The sequence below is a fragment of the Giraffa tippelskirchi genome, chromosome 8, assembly GCF_054371585.1.
Source record: "Giraffa tippelskirchi isolate mGirTip1 chromosome 8, T2T-mGirTip1v1.2.pri, whole genome shotgun sequence".
Classification (NCBI taxonomy): Eukaryota; Metazoa; Chordata; class Mammalia; order Artiodactyla; family Giraffidae; genus Giraffa; species Giraffa tippelskirchi.
The window spans coordinates 30,228,281-30,254,061 of NC_137282.1; the positions used below are offsets into that span (position 1 = coordinate 30,228,281).

The 25,781-nt window shown below is 39.2% G+C and overlaps 1 protein-coding gene across 4 annotated transcripts in view; it reads right to left on the minus strand.

Moving 5' to 3' along the window:
* Positions 1–25,781, minus strand: part of TENM3 (teneurin transmembrane protein 3) — a 1,016,736-nt gene that overhangs the window by 48,232 nt on the left and 942,723 nt on the right. For 2 of the 4 annotated variants that reach the window (XM_081521959.1, XM_081521960.1), the window contains 7 exons: positions 23,214–23,481; positions 21,791–21,934; positions 14,950–15,199; positions 14,226–14,246; positions 6,034–6,266; positions 4,779–4,933; positions 3,128–4,002 (listed from right to left, as the gene is read on the minus strand). In XM_081521959.1, the coding sequence (XP_081378085.1) occupies positions 3,128–4,002; positions 4,779–4,933; positions 6,034–6,266; positions 14,226–14,246; positions 14,950–15,199; positions 21,791–21,934; positions 23,214–23,481 (1,946 nt within the window). The remainder of the gene's footprint in view (positions 1–3,127; positions 4,003–4,778; positions 4,934–6,033; positions 6,267–14,225; positions 14,247–14,949; positions 15,200–21,790; positions 21,935–23,213; positions 23,482–25,781) is intronic. The other 2 variants (XM_081521963.1, XM_081521962.1) reach the window with 1 other exon arrangement.

The following is a 25,781-nucleotide window of genomic DNA, read 5'->3' on the forward strand; positions in this document are numbered from 1 at the left end:
TTATAAGGTCTAAATTAGACTTGCAGTCCTATCAGAATATGAGGGGAAGTATTACAGACATGAACTAGGATTCTGGGATCTGCCAGCTCACTAATAATGACAAATACCAAGGAATCCTTCAAAGTATTGGAGAAATGTGATTTACAGTTCTCGTGCTTAAAAAGGTGGGCCCTTCCTCATTCACAGCTAAATGATAAGACTATATAATTATGCTATGATTATACTATTATAATTATATATAAGAAAAAAATCCTTTGTCATTCTGATATAATGGTTCTCAATTATTTAGGTTAAGTGCTCTGTTTTTTCCCCTGTCTTGTATGGTAATACACTGCTTTGCTGAGTGCATAAATATTTCTTGAAAATGTTTTAATCATGTTTTTGCTGTAAACCTCTAGAGGAAAATTAACAGAAACACTGCTTTGGATTTATTTTTTGACCATGCCACTCAGCATGTGGGATGCTAGTTTCCTGACTGGGGATCGAACCCACACACCCCCTACATTGGAAGTCTGCAGTCTTAACCACTGGACTACCAAGGAAGTCCCTCCAAATTTGTTTATCCTATCCCACATGAACTCCACAAATGCAGTATACCCATTTCTCATCCTAGGCCATTAGTGAGCCTGTATATGTGTTGCAGAAGTCCAGTCATGTGACCCACATGACGAACTTCTGTGCATTGTCAATTCCCAGGAACAAATAAGAACACATTCAAAAATGGCCCACAGAGCAGAGGTTGAGTCCTAGACTGTACTAAAAACTTATTTCTCTATTTTTCCCCCTGCTTTTAACTAAACCAAAACCCTGCCAATGCCACCATCATTTCCTGAAGATCTTATCATCAGAGCAGCTCTCCCGCCCAGTCTCATCAGATGGGAGCACTTGTACTGCACTCTTCTTTCGTGTCTTTGGCAATACAGCCTGCTATCACTTTGAAAACGGTGCAAAGGAAGTGCTTGCCATTAACTTCCAATTTATTCCTTTCCTATTGCGATCCCAAAATGAGCAAAAGGAATGTTAAGAACAGAATTTTAATGTAATTCAATTGAAAAGGTTTGTGCCTCTGACAACATCAGGCTGCTGGGGAACATTCATTTTATTAAAAGGGAATCTGTCAAAAAAGAAAAGCGATCCAAGCTACAGGAGAACTAAGCCTAATGTGCACGTTCTATTCCAGAAAAGTTGCATGGAAAATATTTGTATATTGGATCATTTTTTTCTACTGACTTTTATTATAATTTTAGAGGTGTGTTCCTACAGAAAGTATATTTGCTCCAGCATTTCATTGTAGAAGTCATACTAAGGATCTCGATATTCATTTCCAGGACTATTTTGCATTTGTCAACATGCCATCTCTGCACGTCTAATTTCCCCTTATGCTTTGTGCAATGTCAGTGGAATGAACAAGTAATGGAAAGTGATTTTACACAGTCCACGAAATGTGACTGTTCAAAGAGCACGCTGGCTGGGCCATTCCTCCACAAATTTAGTAGAATAGCCTGGCTGGATGCTCCTTTTACTTTTTCATATGCTTCCAGAATGACCAGCTATTTCTGATTTGCATTTAGTGGTAAGGTTCTTTTAAGTGTAGTTCAGATTCTCCAATAACCAATTATAAGAAGTTCAGCCTGGCTCAGTCTGAATGGGAGGGGTGTTTGGGGGAGAATGAATACATGTATATGTATGGCTGAATCCCTCTGCTGTTCACCTGATACTACCACAACAATGTTAATACAAAATAAAAAGTTAAAAAAAAGTTAAGCCTTTCTATATGTGGTACTGATGGAATCAGCCCAAGTTCATTGTAAATGTTTTTAAAGTTTCCCTTCAAGGGAGTTTGGGAAGGTCATGCACACACTGCTACATTCAAAATGGAAAACCAACAAGGACCTACTGTACAAGCACATGGAACTCTGCTCAATGTTATGTGCCAGCCTGGATGGGAGGGCCATTTGGGGTAGAACGGATGAGCCTGGTGGGCTACAATCCATAGGGTCGCAAAGAGTCCAACACAACTGAACCGACTTAGCATGCATGCATGGATACATATATATATATATATATATATATGGCTGAGTCCCTTCGCTGTTCACTTGAAACTACCACAACATTGTTAACCGGCTATGAGTGAATGAGAGACAGTTGCTCAGTCGTGTCTGACTCTGTGACTGCATGGACTACAGTCAATGGAATTCTCCAGGCCAGAATGTTGGAGCAGGTAGCCTTTCCCTTCCCTTTTCCAGGGGATCTTCCCAACCCAGGGATCGAACCCAGGTCTCCTGAATTGCAGGCAGATTCTTTACCAGCTGAGTCACAAGGGAAGCCCAGGAATACTGGAGTGGGTAGCCTATTCCTTCTCTAGCAGATATTCCTGGCCAGGAACTGGGAATTGAACTGGGAATCTCCTGCATTGCAGGTGGATTCTTTACCAACTGAGCTATCAAGGAAGCCCTTACTCAACACAAAATGAAAAGTTAGAAGTTTGGGGAAAAAAAAGTTTTCCTTCAGTGACAGCTAACATAGCCAGCTTTAGCACATGGGTAAATATAAACCCCAAAAGTTTATGCCTAAAACCAAGACTGCAGTATGTTTCCATGAAAGTTTGCTGCTAATATAATATTAGGTCTGTATGAAGCAAGATGTTAATCTTTAAGCAGAGGTAGACCAACTTTGATGGTCATGAAACTTAAGCTTTAGGGCTCCCCACTTGCCTGGGTCCCTTCCAAGGCCCTGACTCTATGTCTTTTTTCTCCAGAAAAAGAGATCCCCAACTTATAGAAGTTTCAGGTCCCCGCAAAACCTGGATCTCACTTGCCCTTAAGATTATACTATTATTATACACACTACTATATATAAAACAGATCGACAAGGACCTACTATATAGTACAGGGAACTATATTCAGTATCTTGTAATAACCTATAATGGAAAAGAATCTGAAAAGGAATATATATATATATACACACACATAACTGAATCACTTTGCCCTGAAACACACACTGTAAACCAACTCTACTTCAATAAAAACCAGAAAAAAAAAAGCAGAAAAGGGATCATACTGTTATTATCTTACATATATTATTATATCACCATATTTTATAATCAGTAGAATTTTGATATACTTACTCGAAAAATGTTGTCCATCCAGTTTCATCGCTTTTAGTGGCTAAAAGGCCGCTGTTGCCATGGTAAGTAAACAAAACTAGTTCTAGTCCTTGAGCGGTCATGCTTTTCAAACATCCATTTGTCCCTATGGTCAACCATATCACTTGGTTATCTGGAGACACCACTCGGACTGGCATGCGATTCGGGTCCCGTCTAATCCTAAGGGTGTTGCCGTTACTGTCGGTCACAGCGGTAATATCATTGTCGTTGCTGTAGCTAAAGTTGTACAGGTAATCGCCAGTGACTAAACTGACAGTATACTGGTGAGTGCCATTGATGTCAAAGATGTAGAGTTCTTGATCAGTTGGAGAGGCCACTTCATAGAAGTTCATAGAGTTAAGTAAAGGCTTGTTCTTTGACACTGCCCGGATCCGAATGTTCCCCAGGTCTGCGATGTACAGGGTACCATCTGGGGAAGCGGCAAGGGAGGACGGAGCACTCAGTTTGGCATCTTTGGCGTAGCCATCTCCGCTCTGGTAGCAGTCACAGTTGGCATCGTTTTTGCAGTCACACTCTGACGGTATCCCGGCGACCAGGGAGATCTCCCCATTGGTGGTGACTTGCCGAATCCGGTTAATTTTCTTTTCGTCGGTTTCGGTGATGTACAGGACCCCGCTGTAGGAGACAGCAATGGCAGTGGCTGACTCCAGGGTCGTCTGCACTGCGTGCTTGCCCACGGAATATTCCACTCCCGGCACCTGGCAATGCATGGGCCGCCCAGCGGCAATGCGCACTTGTCGGTTCTCAGTGATCTGTAAAACTACATTATTATCCAGGACATAAATGGAGTTGTCCATTGGGTTAATGGCTAGGTCAGTGGGCCATTCCAGACGTACCTGAGTTAAAAAAAAAAAAAATGGTCTGGTTAGTCAGTTGCTGTGGGTCGTTTGCCAGGAGAGTAAAGTAGACCGTTTAGGGAAATGACCATTAATTTGATAAGCTGTTTTAAAATTGTTTTAAAAACATAAACAGTGAAATAAATGTAAACATTTGGAGTGGAGACAAATGGAAGAAATAACATTTTATTTAAAAATGCAGTTCACTGAAAGATTTTGCAGATTATAGCTAAGTAGCAAATGAACCTCTAAGTAGTGAGTTAATAGATACCAGTGAGATATGAACACAGTTCCTTTCAGCAGTAACAGTCACCAAATGCTGGGGCTTTCTAGGTTATGAATACATTAGTGTTCTCTTGTGTTTTCAATCAGGCCAATAGGAAAGTTTCTAATTCTAAACAGAAGTCCCTGAGGACTAATCTTAGGGGGGTTCTCTCTACTACTTAAGGACCTCATGCAATCACAAGCTTAGAGATTTAAGTGGTTTTGTTCTTCTTGGAATATCTGCACGCTGCTGCTTTAATGGCATTTTATTACAAATGATTAGCATTTCTTAGTGATAACTGTCCTGTATTTCACTGAATTCTTCAAATGCAGAACTGGAGAAGAAAATAACTTTGTATTAGCTTCGGAGACACACATCAATGCAAGAGCTTTATCACAAAGACTGCCGCCATGACACACGTGGTTTAGGATGGTGTTATCACAGTGTACGGACACTGTAAATCAAGTCACTCAGAAGAAAATCAGGCATTTCGGGGTGATGTTTTCACTACCTGACTGATGTGCATGCTAGTGTCACAGGTTAAAGGTCTGGCTGAAGTCAGATCATTAGAGCCCAGGAGAGTTGATATGATCCCATTCTGATCAACTTTTCTGATCATTGTTCCATCAACAAAGTAGATTAATCCATTTTTATCAATCGCCATTCCTGTATCCAAGAGAGTACCTGTTAGTAATCTTTCAAAAATGATTTAATTAAATGCTCACACCCATCATTAAACGCAACATTTAACATCAATCACATGGGCAGTAGACAGGAGGTAAGATTGCATATTGCCAACACATTAGAAAAAATCCAACCCAGGCATTTTTTTTAACATTACAAATCAATGTAAAATGTAATAAAGAGCCAAAATTTGTAAGAATCTGTACTTAGCATGTGGATCATATGGGTAGTATGTGTGTTTAAAATATAAACACTGTATAGTGTTGCTATCTATAAATTATAGGAACAGGTCAAATTCTGTTATGCTGAACTTACAGTAACTCTATTCTAACAAAAATAGATCTGAGCCAAGATTAGTGTTTTGTTGACCTTGTTACAATGAAATCTGCTAGGATGAATAATTCAGCACAACAAGTACTTTTTTCCAGCCTGTGTTCACCTAACAGTCTCTAGCTATAATGGGAAAAAAAAAAAAGGCTCAAACCGAAAAACACTGTAATGAATGGCATAATACATGAAGAAGGAGTCAGTTCCGACTGGTTTAAAAGCTAGAGGCCTCCATCACATAGAATTTTTAGCCCTTGTTACCTCCAGAAATTCATCACAGTAAACATTTTTTCCCATGGCATAAAAACAAAAGTTTAGTAGCTCCAAACTGGGGTGAGGGCTAATAGGGTAGCTTAGTGATGGTTCTTAGAAAGGCCTGGGACTCATTCATGACAAAGAAATTCTAGGACAATGAAAGAATTTGGACACTTCCCTGAAGCTGAAAAGGATGTGACCTGAATGATACTGAGTAGTTGCTTGACTCCTTGAAAAGTTGAAAAAATGGTATGATAATAAAAAATGCCAAGCACGTAAAATCAATCAATAGATGATTATACTGTAAAATCAACTTTAGGATTTTAGCAGTTTCACACTAATGGCTTTTCAAAACACTAGATGTGAAACGGCTTTCCAGAACACAGTTGAGAGGAAAATGTTAACTCAGCATTAAACACAATCAGGCACTAACTGGATTTTCCATCTTTTAGTTTTTTTAATAAAAAGAAATCCTCCAGTTGGTACATGCCAGTCGGTACCTTTGGGACTCATGAGTGTTGCTTCCACAGCCTTCCCGCCATCCCCACATCTGGCTTCATCGAAAGGAAGGCACTGCTCCCCTGTTCCTGCCACCACTTCGGCATTCTTAGTCAAGTCTTTTGCACCCGTAAGTGACTTTGGGCGATAAATCCTGCGGGTGTTAGTGTCAGAAACATACAAATCTCCTGTGACTGGATCAGTTGCAAGGTAGTACCTATGAGCTGGGTTGCTGCTGTAAGAAAAGATCATACAAAAACATCACAAAAAAATTACTCCTAAAACACAGAAATTAAAAGCAAAATAAAACAGATGATGAGAAACTAATTATAAACTGAGACTCTTCATCAACGACTAGAAAATGAACAGCATTGTAAACAATGATTTAAAAGAACTGGTGCCAATCTCTGACATGACTCTTTTCCTTGTCTGTTGTTGAGAATATAACAATTTATTAAACAGCCATCTTAAAAAATAATTACCTTTAGAAGGCGATATGCTTCCAGCCTAAAACAAAGAAGCAAGCTCTCGAAATATTTTTGGTTCAATGCAAAGCCATTAATATACACCCCTTGAGCGATAGGTTTAAGGATTATTCCAAGGGAAGAGGGTCTCTAACAAACTCTCCAGTGAAGTATAACATTCTAGTGATTCTACTTGCATCTCATTGTAGGGAAATCTCCTATTTTCTCTTGCAATCAAACCAAAAACACCTGGCTTCAAAAATGAAAAAAACAAATTCTTTCTTTTGGCCATGCTTTACAGCATGTGGGATCCTAGTTCCCCAGCCAGGGATTGAACCAGTGTCCCCTGCTTTGGGAGCTTGGAGCCTTAACCACCTCCAGAGAAGTCCCCATGCCTGAAATCGTAAATGCACCAAGACATACTGTGTTCCCTAATGTGGTAGTTTATTACTTTGTACTGAGGTGAAAAGTTACATATCATTATAACATTTAGAAAAATTTTGTAGAGGTTTTTTTTTTTTTCCCCTCCAATAATCAGTCTGATATCGGCAGAGTCACTCTTCCAGATATATATATACAGCTGTGACACAGTCGTTACTCAGTCAAGCTGGGTCTATTTCGGAAGGCATGACATTGGAGAGATTCTCTAGCCTTTCCTATCTCCATGATTATACACTAATTATCATACAGTTGGTTGTAAACATATACACACACATTTTATCTTCCTGCCATCTGTATATATGAGCATAACCTCTGGACCACATTGCCCGTGTTTGAACATCAGCTTCATCACTAAACTGTATGACCTTGAGCAAGCCAGCTAACTTTGCCTCAGTTTCCTTATCTGTAAACGTGATAATAATGCAGATTTCATAGGCTGTTGAGAGGGTTACATGAACTGCTGCTGCTGCTGCTAAGTCGCTTCAGTCGTGTCTGACTCTGTGCGACCCCATAGACGGCAGCCCACCAGGCTCCGCCGTCCCTGGGATTCTCCAGGCAAGAATACTGGAGTGGGTTGCCATTTCCTTCTCCAGTTACATGAACTAGTACAAGTAAAATCCTTACAACAGCACTGACCACACATCACATACTCAGTAAGCATTAGCTATTCTTAATACTACCCACTCCAGTGTTCTTGCCTGGAGAATCCCAGGGACGAGGGAGCCTGGTGGGCTGCCATCTATGGGGTCGCACAGAGTCGGACACGACTGCAGCGACTTAGCAGCAGCAGCAGCAGCAGCATTCTTAATACTGACTTGTGTCCTGCCTCCTCTTACATTGCACTATCTTTTGCCTTGTGACTCAAGCCCGTGTAGAAGTGTAATAATTATTGTTAACTAAACTATAATTTGCCTTCTGAAAATGTAAATAAGTAAAAAAGAATTCTCTAAACTTGAATAGGTTCAATTTGTTTCTTTAGTCCTGCTACTATTCTGCAATGTCAAAACTATCAAAACAATGCAGATCCTTCTTAAAATATCCAATCTGAATTGTTTCTAACGGAATGATGCTACAGGTAAATGAAGAATGCACTTTTTCATGATGCCCCTCATTTTGAGACGAAAACAACAGATTTCTGAGACGTCTGCTTGAGTAGCAGCAGTATACTCTTTAGCTACAGGGCATGAGTTTTCTTGGTCCAAAAATAATAGACATTCGGGTCATAAGCTTTGCATCTATTGGCATCACTTTTATTCCAGTAGAACGGTAAAAAGACAAGGTCCAAAGTGATGCTTTATATTTTCTGTCCTGAAGCATCTCCTTCCTTGAAGACAGAGAAATTTCTAAATCAAGCACTATCTGCCAATGGCTTTAAAAATGTCCATCAAATGAAGGCTCTAATTTTGCACAGAAGTCTATTGTCCAGAAGAACAAATGTGGAGGCGTATGCAGCTTTGGAGAAGAGTATTCGCCTCTGGAAATATTCCCCACAGAATAGCAGGAAATGAGAGCGAGCTCCTTTCCCTACGGTGCAGCCTGCCATGACAAATTAGAGCTGCTTCTTGGGTCCCAGTCTCCCCTAAATGAAAAAAAAAAAAGGGATCTGTACTGAAGCCTTCAAGGGAAAAAAAAGTGAGTTTGGAAATTTTCAGTTGACAGGCTGGTGGCAAGAAGCTCTGAGTAGTGTGGGTGATGCGTTTGGGATTCAAGGACACCTGATTTAAGCAAAGAGTTTTCTGAAGGGGGTGTTGGTTCTTTCCTTTCCAAGTTCCTGCAAAGCCAAAGCACTGCAGAGGCTGCGGTGGTGGTACAAATGGGTGATGAGCTTTTAGACCAGTGATGTATCTCCTGTGAAAATGTGAGGCTATGGTGACTGCCAACTGTCAGATGCTGGTAACTAGGGTGCAGGAAATTTACCAAAGGTACAGTTTGGAGGAATCTCTATAGAGCAGAACTGTATACAATAGCCTTCTTGGGTGACTGGCTGATCTTTTTATTTCAGAAAGGTTTACGATAACGTTGAGACTTTGACCAATAGCATCAAAACCGAAGAAGCTGAGATCAAGTTAAGAACCTGTGCTATACTGTACTATGCCTGGACTCTTAACTCACCCTGAATTGTCTAGATCCAAGCTGTCTTCTCTACGTCTTACTCAATTAGATTATAGATTTAGACAGATCCAGTGGTAAATGCAGACTAGGTTTGCTCATTTATTTTGTCATAATTCAGCCTTCTTAGACTAGAGAAATGTTTGCAAAAGACAAGCTGTAGAATGTTAGTCGCTCAGTTGTGTCCGACTCTTTTACAACCCCCATGGGCCTGCCAGGTTCCTTTGTCCATGGGATTCTCCAGCCAACAGTACTGGGGTGGGTAGCCATTCCCTTCTCCAGGGGATCTTCCCAACCCAAGAATTGAACCTGGGTCTCCTGCACTGCAGGCAGATTCTTTACCATCTGAGACACCAGGGAAGCCCAAGCTATAGAATAGATATTAACACTTTAAAACTTTTCAGTTGGAAAATGTACCACAGCCCTTGGAACACAGAGTGTTTGAAGGAGTATAAATTATATTAATGTATAAAACTATGATTTTCTGGCTAACAAAAGATTGTTTATATTATTGCAAGCAAGGCTTTGGGTTTGGGATGTGATATTTTTGTGCCTGCTTAATTTTTAACTATTAAGTCAATGAGAAGTGCTGAATCAAATTTTTAGAGTTTTGTATCTAAACTTTAATCTGTTCAATTTCACAGACCTGTGATTGCCACTTCTTCGATCTTTTAATTGGTAATATAAAATTCACAAAGTTGATTTTTAGATTTACATACTTAAATGCCCCTTGGCTGGTATTAATTAATGAATTTAGTTTCCTTTACTTTTGGAATTTTAAAGAATTGGATCAGGAATGAGCTAAAATTTACTACCTACAAAAGGGGTTTGTTAGCAAACATACTAGGAGCATCATAGGGGAAAATGTTGACCATATATAAAAAAACTTATTTTCTAAGCATTTTGGAAGCTCTCATTTATGTAAAAAATTTAATATGATGGCTAGTATTTATATCAATTCATTAAAGTATAGCAAGACAATTTGATTTGATACAATATCCTGACAAATAATACGTTTGGTATGACAGAATACTCTGAATTTTAAAATAGTAAGAATGCTTTTATATTTATTTTATTATTCAATATATTATTTGTCCCATCAGTCCAATTAATGAGACTGCTGATATGCTATGAAGCATAGGAAAAGGAGAACATTCATTTTTCTACTTTACTTCATCATTAACAACTGACTTCCCTATTCATTTTTATATATTTCCACATATTCTTCTTTTTCTTCCTACCACCTATTCCTAAGCCTTTCATGACTTTTATGCCAGGAAAGTGGGGATGAGGACAGAGCCAGGCAGGATCCTTTTGTTGTTGTTGTTCAGTCACTAAGTCGTGTCCGACTCTGCGACTCCATGGACTGCAGCCTGCCAGGCTCCTCTGTTTGTGGGATTCTCCAGGCAAGAACACTGGAGTGGGTTGTCATTTCCTTCTCCAGGTGATCTTCTTGACCCAGGGATCGAACCCGTGTTTCCTGCACTGGCAGGCCGATTCTTTACTGCTGAGCCACCAGGGAAGCCCAGGTAGGATTCTATCATCTGATAAAAGGAAGATGACATTGGTAGGTAAATAGGAAGAAGCATCTGTAAAGAATTTTCATTTTTTAAGCTAAATGAAGAAGCTCTGATGAGCCTAAATACCTTGGTTTTGTTAAATCAATTTTGATAAATTAGTTACTAAGCAAATGAATCCCTAATTTTTGTCAATGATTATTATTATCTGTTTGATGACATGGACTTAAAAGCCTTGTGTTTTTATTTTTCCTACATCTTTCCTTTCCTCATCACTCACACACTGTGTCCATTCTCTGCCTTCTTTTATCTCATCAGCTGATTCCTTCATGACTCCTCAGACTATTTCAGGTATCTAGCATCTCATGGTTTCACATAACAGCTTCCTAACTGATCTTCAAGTCATCCTGGACATTGACACCAGATTCATCTTACTAAAAGGCTACTTTGAGATGCTGCTATCTTGTTCAACATCAGACCATGGTTCCCCACTGTCTGTTACTCTGCAGGACCAGAGAGTAATTCCTTAGAGTTATCAAGGCCCTGAGCTCTCTGACCTTAACCTGGCTTCCTACTGACCTCTCATTACTACCAACATGGTCATTTGATGTTATCATAATTTTGAACTGGATTTGGTTTCTCTTAGAACATGTCCCACTCATCTTTTCTGAGCAAGTAACTTGACTTGTTCTATATTCTTTCTTCATGACTACTCTCCTTTCTCCTGGTTGTTCTGTGTAAGCAGATTTCATTTTAGACCTGTGTCAAATATCAACCTTCCAGGAAACTTTCCCTAAACACACTCCCATCTCCCCGAAATCTCTCCCCTCATAGAAAGTGAAAAACTGTTAGTTGCTCAGTTGTGTCTGACTCTGTGTGACCCTATGGACTGCCAGGCTCCTCTGTCCATGGAATTCTCTGGGCCACAATACTGGAGTGGTTTGCCATTCCCTTCTCCAGGGGATCTTCCTGACCCAGGGATCGAACCTGGATCTCCCACATTGTGGGCGGATTCTTTACCATCTGAGCCACCAGGGAAGCCTCCACACGTTTACTCTCAAAATACAAGCCATGTGATTAGGTGTCAAAGAGTGATACTGATGATGTTATTTAGTCTATTACATGTACATCTTGTTCTCCCTATTGGATTGTGAGTTCTGAGAACATGGACTTTGTCTCAATACTCCAATCTGTCCAAGAACCTAGCACATGGTAAGTGATCAGTTAACACAGATTTAATAAAGATGGGTATCAATTTAAAACCTAAACCATTGTATTTTACACGGATGGCACATAAAGCAAATGCAAGAGTTCATGTTTGGCAGAGATAATGTACGGAGAAGGATCATAAGGGAGGGGTTACAATGAGCATCACTGCCAAACATCATGTGCTAGTACAGAATGAGTTCATTGTACAAAGTATTAATAATGTAGCTCTATGGGGAAACAGTGGAAACAGTGTCAGACTTTATTTTTTTGGGCTCCAAAATCACTGCTGATGGTGATTGCAACCATGAAATTAAAAGATGCTTACTTCTTGGAAGGAAGGTTATGGCCAACCTAGATAGCATATTTAAAAGCAGAGACATTACTTTGCCAACAAAGGTCCATCTAGTCAAGGCTATGGTTTTTCCAGTGGTCATGTATGGATGTGAGAGTTGGACGGTGAAGAAAGCTGAGCACCGCAGAATTGATGCTTTTGAACTGTGGTGTTGGAGAAGACTCTTGAGAGTCCCTTGGACTGCAAGGAGATCCAATCAATCCATCGTAAAGGAGATCAGTCCTGAATATTCATTGGAGGGACTAAGCTGAAACTCCAATACTTTGGCCACTTGATGAGAAGAACTGACTCATTGGAAAAGACCCTGATGCTGGGAAAGACCGAAGGCAGGAGGAGAAGGGGACGACAGAGGATGAGGTGGTTGGATGGCATCACCGACTCAATGGACATGGGTTTGAGTAAGCTCTGGGAGTTGGCAATGGACAGGGAGGCCTGGCGTGCTCTAGTCCATGGGATCGCAAAGAGTAGGACATGACTGAGCCACTGAACTGAACTGAACTGATGTGGTAAAGTGTAAAGAACATGCTTTTTTCAGAGTGGTTCAAATCTCTGTTCCCCATTTCTTAGTTACGTATCTTGTGGGAAGAGGCATAACCTCCTTGTGCCTCTCTTAGTTCCTGTGTAACCTTGAAGGGCTGCTGTGTGGGTGTGCAACACTGCATCTGGCACGGAACAGGCCAGCCTGTTAAAAAGGTGGCTGTTTTGATCATTTTTTCTGTATCGCCTCCAGCGTTTCTGCATTTAGTTGGTGTACACACCAGCTCGTCTTCTCTTCTCCAGTTACTAAAAAGACCAGGCCAGAACAATTTTGATATTCAGCTGTGGTTTCTAACAGCAGAGCTTTTCATGCTCATAAGTCTGGAGATATTCCGTGCTAGTTTCTGCACGTGGCTAGGCTACTAGTTGACAGCGTAAGATCAACAGGGGAGCTTAGGTGAAGGTCTTGGGACTGTGGATATGGGTCGTATGGATATGTGACAGCTACACATCTTTCAGCTGACCTTTGCTTTTTATTTCCTAGTTGTCAATCTCTGCACAAAGGTTTAATTGGGTCACATGGATTTATCCATCTCAGGGACTTCACGTTAACTATCACTAACTTTTCTATCCAACATCATCGTATTAGTTATTTTAATGGCCAAACTAGATTGAGCATGTCCAATATATCTTGCCATTTTTTGTTTTTGCTAGCTTTCCTTTCAAACATATCCCCCCCCCTTTTTTTTTTGCTGTCCTGAGGAATACTTCTCAGTTAAAAGTGCCCATACATTATACACGCTTGTCCTGTACCTTCTCAGCTAAGTGTACAGAGCAAATAGAATCTGGAAAACTTTGGAGCTTATATATTTGCTTCAACGACATTCATTCTGAGCCCTGAAGAAAGTCTTTTCCTCCATAATAATGTCAGTGGAACACTACTTCTTAAAACTCAAATCTATTAATTCTCTCAACTTAGGAAAATACACAGTTTAAATGGAGTTTAAATACACAGTTTAAACTACAGCAGCAATGAATTTACCAGGAAGTCAGTAAAGCTTAACCTTTAGGGCTCCTCCACTCGTACAAGTTCCTTCCAAGTCCAAGGGCCCCTGGCAGCATGTTCACGGGATCTTATGTTTTAAAAAGTTTGCCAAAGTAAACTATCTTTAGGTTCTTTTTCTTTAACCGAGTCCCCCTAATTGAATAAGCTTTGAGCCCCAGAAAGCAGATCTGCCCTGGCTATTGGTCAAACTGAATGCTCCTCAAACTCTCCCAGCTGTGCTTCAAACGTTGTACTGTTCAATATGGCTTACAGTCAGTACCTGAAATTTACAGGTTTCTTTTCTGTTACACAGAGATGCTCATTATAATGATTTTCTGTGACAAAATTTAATCTGTTAGCCAACTTGAAAATATTTTTCAAATTATATTGCACAATATAGGCTTTGCAATATACTGTATCATAATAGTTCATTTGTGCAGTTTTCATTCCTCAGATGTTCTCTGCTGCTGAATTTCCTCTCTCATGATAAAATGTTCTTAGAAAACAATGTCAGAGAGTCATGTTGACACATACAAAGGACATTCAAAAATACACAATAACCTTTAAGCAAGATGCTTACCTATGTCTAAAATCTTTATTTCTTGGTGGAAGCAGATAAAAAGGGTGGAGAAAAAAAGCATTGTTAGAAAAGGTTTCTATATAATGACCTGAATACTGAGATTTTAATTATTCTATGGAAAATTGCTAACTTAAGCAGAACTAACACTGGAAATGAATTTTGTAGGTCAAGGCTTATCAAACAATTTATAGAACAGAATGATTTTGATAAACACACTTAAATGAACAAAGCAAAAATAGCAATTTGTTACTTTAACTACTGGCATTATGGTTAATGAATTAACCCAACTTGAAGATTTGATATTCCAGTTGAAAGTTATAGGCTTTGTTTACTGTTATGTCCTAATATTGTAGGAAAGTATTTTATGCTTTAATTTCAACCAATGTGAAACAAAAGTGTAACAACCTATATCACAAGGTTTTTCTAAAGATAGCTAAAGAAATTTAAAACCCATAGTTCTAGCTTATTGGAGTATAGAAAATTCACTGGAATCAGTGATTTTATATACTAGGTTATTTTATACTCTTTCATGCATTTATGGCACAATATACACGTGTTGGGCTTTTCCAAATTTGAACCAAGAATTTCACTGCTTTCTAAGGAGAATTTTAAACACTAGAAAGGTTATGTTTAAGTAAATAAATTAGTACACCATATGCAACATTATTTTAAAATAAAAGCATGTTTCACTATGATCAAAACCCCAAAATAAGGAGAGACATACCTTAGCTCTAAAACGCTTGTTACGTTTCCAGAAGGGAATATCCGCCGAACGTAGTTGAAATCCCCCACATACAGACTGCCGTCGATCCCACACGCTAATGCCACGGGGGCCAAGAGTTTATTACCATCGGCTTGACCGTTGCAACTTGGGCACGAGATGCTGCGCCTTCTTCCGTTGCCCATGATACTACTGACCACGGGGGGCTGCTGGGAGATAAACTGATTCTCCCCGTTTCCCTTGTACAGGATACCTGGACGAGATAAAATGCGTTTTTCTTAAGATAAAAGGAGTCAAGATGAAAAGTCAACAGGTTCAGTATAGAAGCCACAGTTTGGTGCCTTTTCGATTTGGACTGGGAAAACTTTTATCTAAACTTCTATCAGAAAAAGCTCCATTCAATGACCTAGTGTAAAATATTATATAATAAGATATATAGGAGAGAGCAAAAACTGCTATCCTTTATGGGTTTAAAGAATGTCTGGTGAAAGAAACAAAGGCCTAACAAGAAAAATTAGAAACTGAGTTCTCGACATCAGTGATTTTCAAACTTGGCTACACGTTGGAACTGACAGGGAAGTTGTATGAACTACTCATGCTGGGATCTCACCCTGAGGGATTCTGATGTAATTGATCCGGGGTGCAGCCTTGGCATTGAGATTTTTAACTCTCCAGATGATCTTAATGTGCATGCAGCCAAGTTTGAGAACCATCTCTACACAACGTTCTTTGAAAGTGAAAGTCGCTCAGTTGTGTCTGACTCTTTGCGACCCCATGGACTATATAGTCCATGGAATTCTCCGGGCCAGAATACTGGAGTGGGTAGCCTTTCCCTTCTCCAGGGGATCTTCCCAACTCAGGGATCAAACCCAGGTCTCCCTCAATGTTCTTTAGGGGGCAGTAAGTTTGCCTAATTGTTAAATGATGTTGAAAACATTCCATATGAATCCAACTAATAAAAATATGCACCAACAATATGACTTTCTTCTTTAGAGGAGTTTATCACTGATTTGTAAAAAATTAAATACACTTTACTGAAAACAAAGCTAGAGAATATATATCAAACCTCTAACATATTACTATACTATGAAAGAGTATTTTTCTTATACTTCAACTTGATATGAAAATGCATGCACATGTAATTATTCAAAATTTCAGACATTACAAAATTGGAAAGGGCAGTTTATCATTTAAAGTGAATTTTGCTCTTAGATATGAAAATACCAATAATTTTAAGGCAAGATGACAGTCTGCTCCATTTTGGTCTTCGACGAAAAGCTGAGAAAAAAAATCTTAAATAAATATTTTCAAAGTGAGAAACTAGATGTGAGTGGAGATTCTAATTTTACTCATTTACCATTATTAAACATAGATCACTGGTTGCATTTTGCTATGATGTAACTGGATGGTCAGCTGTTATTGTTCAAGACACTTCTCAATATGTTATTATCTGTAAACCACCTGCTGTTTATACCTTTTTTTTCTTTTTAACAGATATACTGTTAAAGAATCAATCCCAAGAAAGTACCAACAGGAAGCTTGAGAAAGTGTTTTTTCTTCCCATTTGGGGATAATTTTAAAGTGAAGAAGAAAGCAGAATAATGGTGTTCCTCTTAGAGCTCAGCACATTTTAGGTGAATTCTGTCATTACTTTTCTAATGCTCTGCTACATGGGTGATGTAATAATCATGGCCAATTTACATAAAGAAATCAGGACTGAAAAAACAAGTTTATTCAAATTTAGGGAAAATCATCTAAATAAGGCTTGATCATAACAACAGACAAAAGGCATTTTGCCTTGAATATTCAAAGAATACATTAATGATCCCTAAGATCTTTCTGTGATTGCGTTATTTGACAGTGATGGAACTATAATTTCCTAGAACAGCCAGTTCTGTAATTTTCATCAGAAAATCCTACAAGTCAGCCCATGGCTCGCTTGCATCTGATTCATTTAGTCATTACTTAGAACGATCGGTCTTTCAAGATTCTCCTCTATTGTGGCAGAATAGAAAGATGAACATTAGAATATTTATTTCCATGTTCCAGGGTGCTTGCACAAACACCTGTCACTGTCTATGTTTTCGCCTTCTCGTCTTCCTTACTGTATTTCCATTGCTCGTCCACCTTGTCACTATTACAAATCACTTTGTTTATTCAATTAGACACATGTCACTTTGAAAAGTCACTACTTGTCAAACTGCTCTGGGATAACATTTGAAATCACAATCAGTTCACTCTGTGAAGTAGGTTACCTCGCATTTTAAAATAATATATATTTTATCATTTATAACTTTTTTGGAAGGAAGGAATTTGGGGTCAGTTTTTACATCTGACCTGTTATTTTAATAAAATTTAATCATCTATTATTCTCTGGAAGAATGTGTGTGTATTTTTATTAAATGTATCCACACACAGAATATTTATGAGTTTCTTATTCTTCCTGAATATTACACTGGGTGCTGAGTATCATACATATGGCTTTTCCTGAAGCTCCTGGCTTGTAGTCTTTTTACTGGTTCATAATTTCTTGGGTGAAATCCTGTGGCTAACTGGTTATGAACTTTACCCTAAAATCTCATCATAATGAAAACATGTGGAGAGGTTTTCCTCTGGGTTTGTTTATAAAGAACTTCTGGAAGCTTTTCTGGTGGCTCAGATGGTAAAGAATCTATCCTGCATTGCGGAAGACCTGGGTTCGATCCCTGGGTTGGGAAGATATGCTGAAGAAGGGAATGGCTACCCACCCTAGCAGTGTTGCCTGGAGAATCCCATCTACAGGAGCCTGGTGTGCTACAGTCCATGGCATTGCAAACAATCGGACATGACTGAGCAACTTTCACAGCAACAGGAGGAATACAGCAATATGTCAAACCATGTGAAATATAACTGTAGAGACTAATAAAAAATGTATCCTTTATTTATTTCAATTTTTTGGCCATGCCATGTGGCATGTGGGGTCTTAGTTCCCCAACAGGGATTGAACCCACATTCTCTGCATTGGCAGCACAGTCTTAACCGCTGGACCACCAGGGAAGTCACAACTGTAGAGAATTTAATCAGGAGCGGCCACTGGCACGGCTGGCACATGGCTTTGCATTTTGAAAGACTGAGGTTAAGCCTTGTGTGGCTAACATCAGAGGCAGAAACCACCACTGCTTTAGACACTGCTGATGATCAGACAGGACATGTGGGACAACCTCCTTGGTTGGGATGCTCCACTGTTTCAAAGTCTGTACCACACGTGACACCAGTTATAGGCTCTGTTTCTAATCTTCGGGCGTGCAAAGTGAACTAAATCTGACATCCAGGACACACTTGGAAGGGAAGGAGAGCATCAGCACTGCTATGCACTAGGAAAGATGTGAGGGGTTTTGTTGATTTGTCTTTTTCTTACTATTAATTTACTCATTCAATTCTCTTCTGGAGGTAAGGCACCTGCATGTTCAAGTCCTGGGTTGGAAACTATTTAGATTTAGCACACTTAGAAGTTTAAAATATATCCTCTTCAACTCCAACAAACATTTTTTTTAAACAAAAAGAACCAGTATCAAAGCAACATTAATCAGAAAAAGTAGCCATTAATCATAGTTAAATATTTAGTTGTATTGGATGCTTGACTCAACATTCTGAACCTCTGAAAACCTCTGATAAGATAAAAGCTAATTTTGACAAGACTGTGAAATCTCCTTCCTTGGCTATTTGTAAGAGAAGAGCAGAGAGTTACTAGCATGGTAAGTAGTTCAGTCGCTCACTCGTGTCCGACTCTTTGCGACCCCATGGACTGCAGCATATGCCAGGCTTCCCTGTCCATCACCAACTCTGGGAGCTTGCTAAAACCCACGTCCAATGAGTCCATAATGCCATTCAACCATCTCGTCCTCTGTCATCCTCTTCTCCTCCTGCCTTCAATCTCTCCCAGCATCAGGGTCTTTCCTAATGAGTCAGTTCTTCGCATCAGGTGGCCAAAGTATTGGAGCTTCAGCTTCAGTATCAGTCTTCCAATGAATATTCAGGATTGATTTCCTTTAGGATTGACTGGTTTGATCTCCTTGCAGTCCAAGGGACTCTCAAGAGTCTTCTCCAACACCACAGTTCAAAAGCTTCAATTTTTCGATGCTTAGCTTTCTTTATGGTCCAACTCTCACATCCATACATGACTATTGGGAAAACCATAGTTTTGACTAGAAGGACCTTTGTCGGCAAAGTGCTGTCTCTGCTTTTTAATGTGCTGACTAGGATGGTCTTAGTTTTTCTTCCAAGGAGCAAGTGTCTTTTAATTTCATGGCTGCAGTCACCAACTGTAGTGATTCTGGAACCCAAGAAAATCAAGTCTGTCACTGTTTCCATTGTTTCCCCATCTATTTGCCATGAAGTGATGGGACCAGATGCCATGATATTTGGTTTTTGAACGTTGAGTTTTAAGCCAGCTTTTTCACTCTGCTCTTTCACTTTTATCAAGAGGCTCTTTAGTTCCTCTTCGCTTTCTGCCATAAGAGTGATGTCATCTGCATATCTGAGGTTACTCATATTTCTCCTGGCAATCTTTATTCCAGCTTGTGCTTCACTCAGCCCAGCATTTCTCATGATGTATTGTGCATACATCTGACTCTATGGACATGAGTTTGAGTAAGCTCCGGGAGTTGGTGATGGACAGCGAGGCCTGGTATGCTGCAGTCCATGGGGTCACAAAGAGTTGGACATGACTGAGTGACTGAACTGAACTGAAATGAACTGTGCATATAAGTTAAATAAGCAGGGTTACAATACACAGCCTTGACGTACTCCTTTCCTAATTTGGAACCCGTCTATTGTTCCATGTCCGATCTAACTGTTGCTTTTTGATCTGCATAGAGATTTCTCAGGAGGCAGGTCAGGTGGTCTGATATTTCCATCTCTAAGAATTTTCCACAGTTTGTTGTGATCTATACAGTCAAAGGTTTTGGCATAGTCAATGAAGCAGAAGTAGATGTTTTTCTGTAACTCTCTTCCTTTTTGTATGATCCAGTGGATGTTGGCAATTTGATCTCTGGTTCCTCTGTCTTTTCTAAATCCAACTTGAACATCTGGAAGTTCTGTTGAAGCCTGGCTTGGAGAATTTTGAGCATTACTTTGCTTGTGTGAGATGAGTGCAATTGTGCAATAGTTTGAATATTCTTTGCCATTACCTTTTTTTGGGATTGGAGTGAAAACTGACCTTTTCCAGTCCTGTGGCCACTGCTGAGTTTTCCAAGTCTGCTGGCATATTGAGTGCAGCACTTTAACAGCATCATCTTTAAGGGTTTGAAATAGCTCAAGTGGAATCCCATCACCTCCACTAGCATTGTTCATAGTGATGCTTCCTACAGCCCAATTGACTTTGCATTCCAGGATGTCTGGCTCTAGGTGAGTGATCACACCATCATGGTTATCTGGTCATTAAGATGTTTTTTGTATGGTCATTAAGGTCTTCTGTGTATTCGTGCCATCTCTTCTTAATATCTTCTGCTTCTGTTAGGTCCATACCATTTCTGTCCTTTACTGTGCCCATCTTTGCATGAAATGTTCCCTTGGTATCTCTTATTTTAGCGCAAGTTACCTTAGGGTTCTGCCTTTCTAGCAAAGTTGTTGAGTCGCTAAGTTGTGTGTGTGACTGCGCAACCCCATGGACTGCAGCCCACTAGGCTCTTCTCTCTATGGGAACGTACCTGTATATTATCTGAGATATAGCCAAAGAAAGTAAAAGGGATAGCTGCTCAGTCGTGTCCGACTCTTTGTGACCCCATGGATTACGCTGTCTATGGAATTCTTCAGGCGAGAATACTGGAGTGGGTAACCGCTCCCTTCTCCAGGGGATCTTCCTAACCCAGGGACTGAACCCAGGTCTCCTGCATTGCAGGTGGATTCTTTACTAGCTGAGCCTCCAGGGAAGCTGAAGAATACTGGAGTAGGTAGTCTATCCCTTCTCCAGTGGATCTTCCTGATTCGGGAATTGAACTGGGGTCTCTTGCACTGCAGGTGGATTCTTTACCAGCTGAGCTACCAGGGAGTTAGCCAGGATGTGGGTAAATGTTAGAAATATAGCAAATACAACGGAATTTGTTTAATGTAATTAATATTCTTTATGACATGAAGTTGGTCACATTTTGCAAGTAGTTTATATCTTTTGTGAGATCTGACATGTGTTTCTCAGAGCATATTTATCTATCAGATCTACAACAAGTAATACTCTTTGATTCTTGCTTTCCTTTCTCTAGAGTATTTTTTCCTAATATTTGCAAAGTCAAAAAACAGTATATGTTACTCAGTTTGAGTGGGAGAAGTTTTTCCCCTCAAATGCAATCTAAGAAGAACTGAAAAAAATTCTAGATAGTGAGAATGGACTACTTGTTTAAAGATTAACATCTATTAGAAATATTTTTGTAAAGCCACTTGGAATTGTAGTTTTTTCTTTACTTAAAAAGATCCCCCTGCCTCCATTTTTCATAAACCTACCTAAAGCACTCTGGATCAACTCAAGTACTTTCTAGGAAAACTATGTTGATAATGAGACTATGAACACTGTGAAATATATTACATAGTTTCCATTTTAAGATTTTATAGTCTTTAATCTATTTATTTTTTTGTTCATACCATGTGGCATGTGGGAACTTTGTTTCCCATCCAGGGATCGAACCCATGCCCCCTGCAGTGGAAGCATGGAGTCTTAACCTCTGGACCGCCAGGGAATTCCTTAAAGTCTTTAAAAACATACTTTTCTCCCCCTTGCTAATTCTGATCCTATAGCATGCATGGGATAAAATGTTGCTCCAACTTCACTGATTTGAAAGTGAATAATATTAACTATCTGTGGACAAGCTCTTACCATTCTGAACATCCAACACATGATGTTTATTTAATGTCCAACCGCCCATGTTGGAAGCATCCAATTCATAGCCTTGTAAAATGGCAGTCCTCTTCTCCCATAGAGTCAGGTCCAAACACGACTCATATTCATATCCTACTGACACTAGAATCAGAACAAATCACGGTTCATCTTCCCAACCACAGGTAGAAATGCAATTTATTTTATTATCTTGATAAAACTGCTTTTTTCACAGATGTGCTCTGAGACCATATTTCCACTTATTTGTGAACAGAGTCTATTTTTTATATGAGAAGATTTGATCATATAAAAGGTGGTTTTCTAAGAAAAAAAGAATGGTCTCCAAATATTATTTTTGTATTGACTTAATAGAAAATAAGTATTTTTCCCTACACCACTTTTTCACAAAGGGTCCATAGTACAAAATGAAGCTCAGGTTGGGCAACTGGGGAAGTCATTAGTTAGATCAGATAAATCAGCCCCAAATGGTGATCAGACAGTAATAACAAAAAGTACTGTTTACTATCTGAATAATCAGAGATGCTTAGGCTCCAAGAGTATTAAGTTATGGAAAATATTTATGCTAAGTAAGGTTCAATAGAGCAAACAAAGGTAGCCAGGTTATGACATTATATTCACATGTTCTTATCAGGAATAAACAATAAAACTAGCAGCAGATTAATAAGAACAAGTCTCAAAAGGAAAACTTCAGAGTGCACAATGAAACATGGATTTTAAAATTTAGAACAAAGTGAAGGGAGAAGAGGTAGTTATCTGATCTGAACAAATTCCAGTCCACATTACATATTAATTTCAGGATAAAATGCCTACTGTATTTTTAGGTACCATGTTTTCCTTTAGTTTTTGGTATTCGGAGCCTGAGCCTGGAGCCACAGTATGCGTATCTCAACAGATCAAACTCTGATTGCATTGACCTGTCATGCGGTGAAACAACTAGTTTGATGGTTTATGAATATCATTCTGCTGAATTGACTAGTCCTTCCAGTCAGAAGAGCTGAGATAATTTTTGGACACAAACGTTGTTTGATGTCATATTAAAATATCATTATGACTTGAAACTGCATGTTGGTAGATACTGAAAATGTAAAAAAGGTTAACGAAAATTGAGATAAAATTACAAGGAAAAGAAGAAAATGAAAAGAGGAAGGGACATGATGAGGAAAAAAAACATGAAAAAAAGGATATGAAAACCTGAAATTTCACATTCCCTTTCATCATATGGAATACATTCCTTTTTCCCATGGTAGATCTAAACCAACCACTTACAACCTTTCTAGGCAATCTTACTGACAACCTCTCTGCTTATTCACGGATTTCCTTGGATTATAATAAATTTCATGTTAATTCTGAGTTCAAGACAGTGTTATTGGTGCAGAATATACTACATTTACAAGGGACTTACCAACAGCTTCAGACAGACCATAGACCTTTTGATTATATGCATCTGTTTTATCCCATATAAAAGTATAGGCCAAGTTCGGTGATGCAGGAAACCACTTTTGAAAGAGTCTTCCTACGACAGCCACCATCAGATGCACCTTCATTAAATTAAATGGGATAACAGACTGGGTCATGGTGATCTTAAGTACTGACTTATACCCGGCAGCTCTGGAACTCAGGTAGGAAAGTTTCAAGTCTGTTCCTGGGATTGTGGTTTCTTCGTGGAGGACCTAGGTTTAAAAAGAAAGCAGAAGTTTCAAACGGGGATCAGGTATGACTATTAGGTAAAATACATTTAAAAGAATGCAGCAAAGCAATTAACAATAAGATAAGATCCTAAAGAGTCACTATCCACAAAAACGCATTTGCAATGTTATCTTATTCAATAATTAAAAATAACGCAGCTGCCAGCTCCATTTTTCTCCTCCTAAAAGCTTCCTGTCATTTATCTTGAATTAATCACAGTTCAGGTGTTACTTCTCATACAGGGAATTCTGTGACTGCTCCATCAGGCTGACATGCACTGACTTGTTAGTTTATAGTCACAGTGGATTCTCACTAACCCATCTTTCACCCCCGTTGCCCTGGAGAATTACAGCATACGTTTGTAAGATGGTTAGCTCAGCACAGAAATATGGCCCAGGCCAAAGATCTGGCCCACGCCAGCTGGCTCATTTAGGGGTTAAACCTACATCTATGGCCTCATCAGCTGACTGGTCACAGCCTAGAAAGACAGGAATGGTAACAAAACAGACCAATTCACTTGGGTTAAATTGTAGCAAATTCCATATTCATGTTGGAAGGTAATATAACAACAGCACACTCTCATAATTAGTTAAACATTGAGCTTGGACTCATCGCTGATTTTTGATCTGATGGTACATGAACTAATATTTTCAAGTTGCATAAATTTCCCCCAGAGAACAATTAATGTGTTGTTGAATGTCTGCAAAAGACACTTGATGTACACTGTTTGAATTGAAATGAGTGTAAAGAGTTAATATGATTACCTGCATAAAAATGATCTGTTACAAATTTTAAAAATCATATTCCTAACCCCACAATGTACCCATCTGTGTGACTTGCTCAATGAATGCCAATAAATTTATCCTGACATATGCAAACTACATTATGCCGAAACAGGATTTCAATATTTTGAAAAAAATCTATGTTACATTGTATATAAAATAAATCCAAATAATTCAGATTCTACTTACTAATAGTGCTCCTGTTAGTTTGGTTAATAATAGTAGCTCTTCTTAGGCGTGGGTTTCCCTGGTGGCTTGGATGGTAAGGAATCCACCTACACTGCAGGAGACCCGGGTTTGATTCCTGGGTCAGGAAGATCCCTTGGAGAAGGAAATGGCTATCCACTCCAGCATTCTTGCCTGGAAAATCCCATGGACAGAGGAGCCTGGTGGGGTATAGTCCACAGGGTCGCAAAGAGCTGGACACGACTGAGAGACTAATGCTTTCACTTGGGCTTACTACATCTCGGGTAACGTACAAGGCTATCTATGCTTAAGAATCCACCCCAGTAGCTCACCACTTTCTCTACTAAGAATTGAATAGCATTCTCAAAGGTTTCCTCAGATTGCCCTAGGCATATTCATTACTCAGACTTAAAGGACTACCTTTTCCTGTTGGAAAAATCTTAGAACAGCGATTCAGTGTTCAGTAGTGTTTCTCTTCCTCCCAACTCCTCTCCCATGAAACAGGAATGATGTATGTCTGTCATACAAATGTTAATAACTTAAGTGGGACCCTGGGGTTCAGGGCGAATCATCTGAACAGAATTCACTGTTCCATATCATTGGGGGTGAAATACTGGTGGCTTAGTTTGAAGAACAGATTCTGTGACTTGAATGGCCCTGAAAATATAAGTGATTATAACTTAAAGCATATCATTTATTTCCTTTTATTTTCAAAATAATTTCACATAAATTTGATAGGTTTCCTATAGATAACTTCATGAATATATACTGTGGTCTTCCAAGAGTTATATCTCTATTTCAAAATATCATGTTATCCCTAATTTTAATAACTGATTTCTGTCTTTGTCATCATTAGCTTACTTCACTGGAACAACTAATCTGTAATTTAACTCATTAAAACATGTTTCTCCTAGGTAATCTAATTTGACCATGCTATTTTGTACTAGTAGAAAAGCAAATCAAGCCAGAGTGGAAAAACCAACCATTAAGCTGACTGTGTGCTTCTTACCCCTTCTACCCCCAATCACCTTTATCCAAGACTCCATCATTTCTCCTACTACTGAGACGGCCTCCTGACTGGTCTCTTTGTTTCAATCCTTGTCCTAAATAGAACATTCTCAGCACGGCAACTGCAATGATCTTTTAAAGAAGCAAATAAGAAACTGTACTTGGTCTGCTTAAAATCCTCTCACAGCTTCTAATTACTCAATGATCACAGGAAAAGTCCTCATCCTTGCCATGGTCTTCAGTGACCTGCGACATCGTCTCCTTCATTTCAGCCACACCTGCCAGCTTCTCTGCCGTTCTGTGAACAA